The 1,408-nt window shown below is 53.5% G+C and overlaps 1 protein-coding gene across 1 annotated transcript; it reads right to left on the bottom strand.

Moving 5' to 3' along the window:
- Positions 1-7: 7 nt before the first annotated feature.
- Positions 8-1,402, bottom strand: LOC112063343 (mucin-2-like; the record flags this gene model as incomplete). The annotated part of the gene is made up of 1 exon (XM_028487718.1): positions 8-1,402. A coding segment is annotated over one exon (1,395 nt), but the record flags the coding sequence as incomplete, so codon positions are not given.
- Positions 1,403-1,408: the final 6 nt, after the last annotated feature.

The raw sequence follows: 1,408 nt of genomic DNA, 5'->3' as shown, positions 1-1,408 counted from the left end.
TACCTGAGATATTTGTGGAGGGAGTAGGTGTACTCGTTTTGGTGGTAGGAGTGGCAGGGTCTGCAGTAGAAGTAGGAGGGCTCATGGTGGTGGCAGGAGTAGCAGGATCTGCAGTAGAAGTAGGAGGGCTCGTGGTGGTGGTAGTAGTAGCAGAGTCTGTGGTAGAAGTAGGTGTACTCGTTTTGGTGGTAGTAGTAGAAGGGTCTGCGGTAGAAGTAGGAGGGCTCGTGGCAGTGATAGTAGTAGCAGAGTCTGCAGTAGAAGTAGGTGCACTCGTTTTGGTGGTAGTAGTAGCAGGGTCTGCGGTAGAATTAAAAGGGCTCGTGGTGGTGGTAGTACTAGCAGGGTCTGCGGGAGAAGTAGGTGTACTCGTTTCGGTGGTAGCATTAGCAGGGTCTGTGGTAGAAGTAGGCGCGCTCGTGGTGGTGGTAGGAGTAGCAGAGTCTGTGGTAGAAGTAGGCGCGCCCGTGGTGGTGGTAGGAGTAGCAGAGTCTGTGGTAGAAGTAGGTGTACTCGTTTCGGTGGTAGGAGTAGCAGTGTCTGTGGTAGAAGTAGGCGCGCCCGTGGTGGTGGTAGGAGTAGCAGAGTCTGTGGTAGAAGTAGGCGCGCCCGTGGTGGTGGTAGGAGTAGCAGAGTCTGTGGTAGAAGTAGGCGTACTCATTTCGGTGGTAGTAGTAGCAGTGTCTGTGGTAGGAGTAGGTGCGCTCGTGGTGCTGGTATGAGTAGGAGAGTCTGTGGTAGAAGTCGGCGTACTCGTTTCAGTGGTAGTAGTACCAGTGTCTGTGGTAGAAGTAGGCACGCTCGTGGTGGTGGTAGGAGTAGCAGAGTCTGTGGTAGAAGTAGGTGTACTCGTTTCGGTGGTAGTAGTAGCAGTGTCTGTGGTAGAAGTAGGCGCGCTCGTGGTGGTGGTAGGAGTAGCATAGTCTGTGGTAGAAGTAGGTGTACTCGTTTCGGTGGTAGGATTAGCAGTGTCTGTGGTAGAAGTAGGCGCGCTCGTGGTGGTGGTAGGAGTAGCAGAGTCTGTGGTAGAAGTAGGTGTATTCGTTTCAGTGGTAGTAGTAGCAGTGTCTGTGGTAGAAGTAGGCGCGCTCGTGGTGGTGGTAGGAGTAGCATAGTCTGTGGTAGAAGTAGGTGTACTCGTTTCGGTGGTAGGATTAGCAGTGTCTGTGGTAGAAGTAGGCGCGCTCGTGGTGGTGGTAGGAGTAGCAGAGTCTGTGGTAGAAGTAGGTGTACTCGTTTCAGTGCTAGGAGTACCAGTGTCTGTGGTAGAAGTAGGTGCACTCGTGGTGGTGGTAGAGGTAGCAGAGTCTGTGGTAGAAGTAGGCGTGCTCGTGGTGGTGGTAGGAGTAGCAGAGTCTGTGGTAGAAGTAGGCGCGCTCGTGGCGGTGGTAGGAGTAGCAGAGTCTGT

Source organism: Physeter macrocephalus, unplaced genomic scaffold, assembly GCF_002837175.3.
Source record: "Physeter macrocephalus isolate SW-GA unplaced genomic scaffold, ASM283717v5 random_12816, whole genome shotgun sequence".
Taxonomy (NCBI): Eukaryota; Metazoa; Chordata; class Mammalia; order Artiodactyla; family Physeteridae; genus Physeter; species Physeter macrocephalus.
This window is presented reverse-complemented; position numbering and strand designations above follow the sequence as displayed.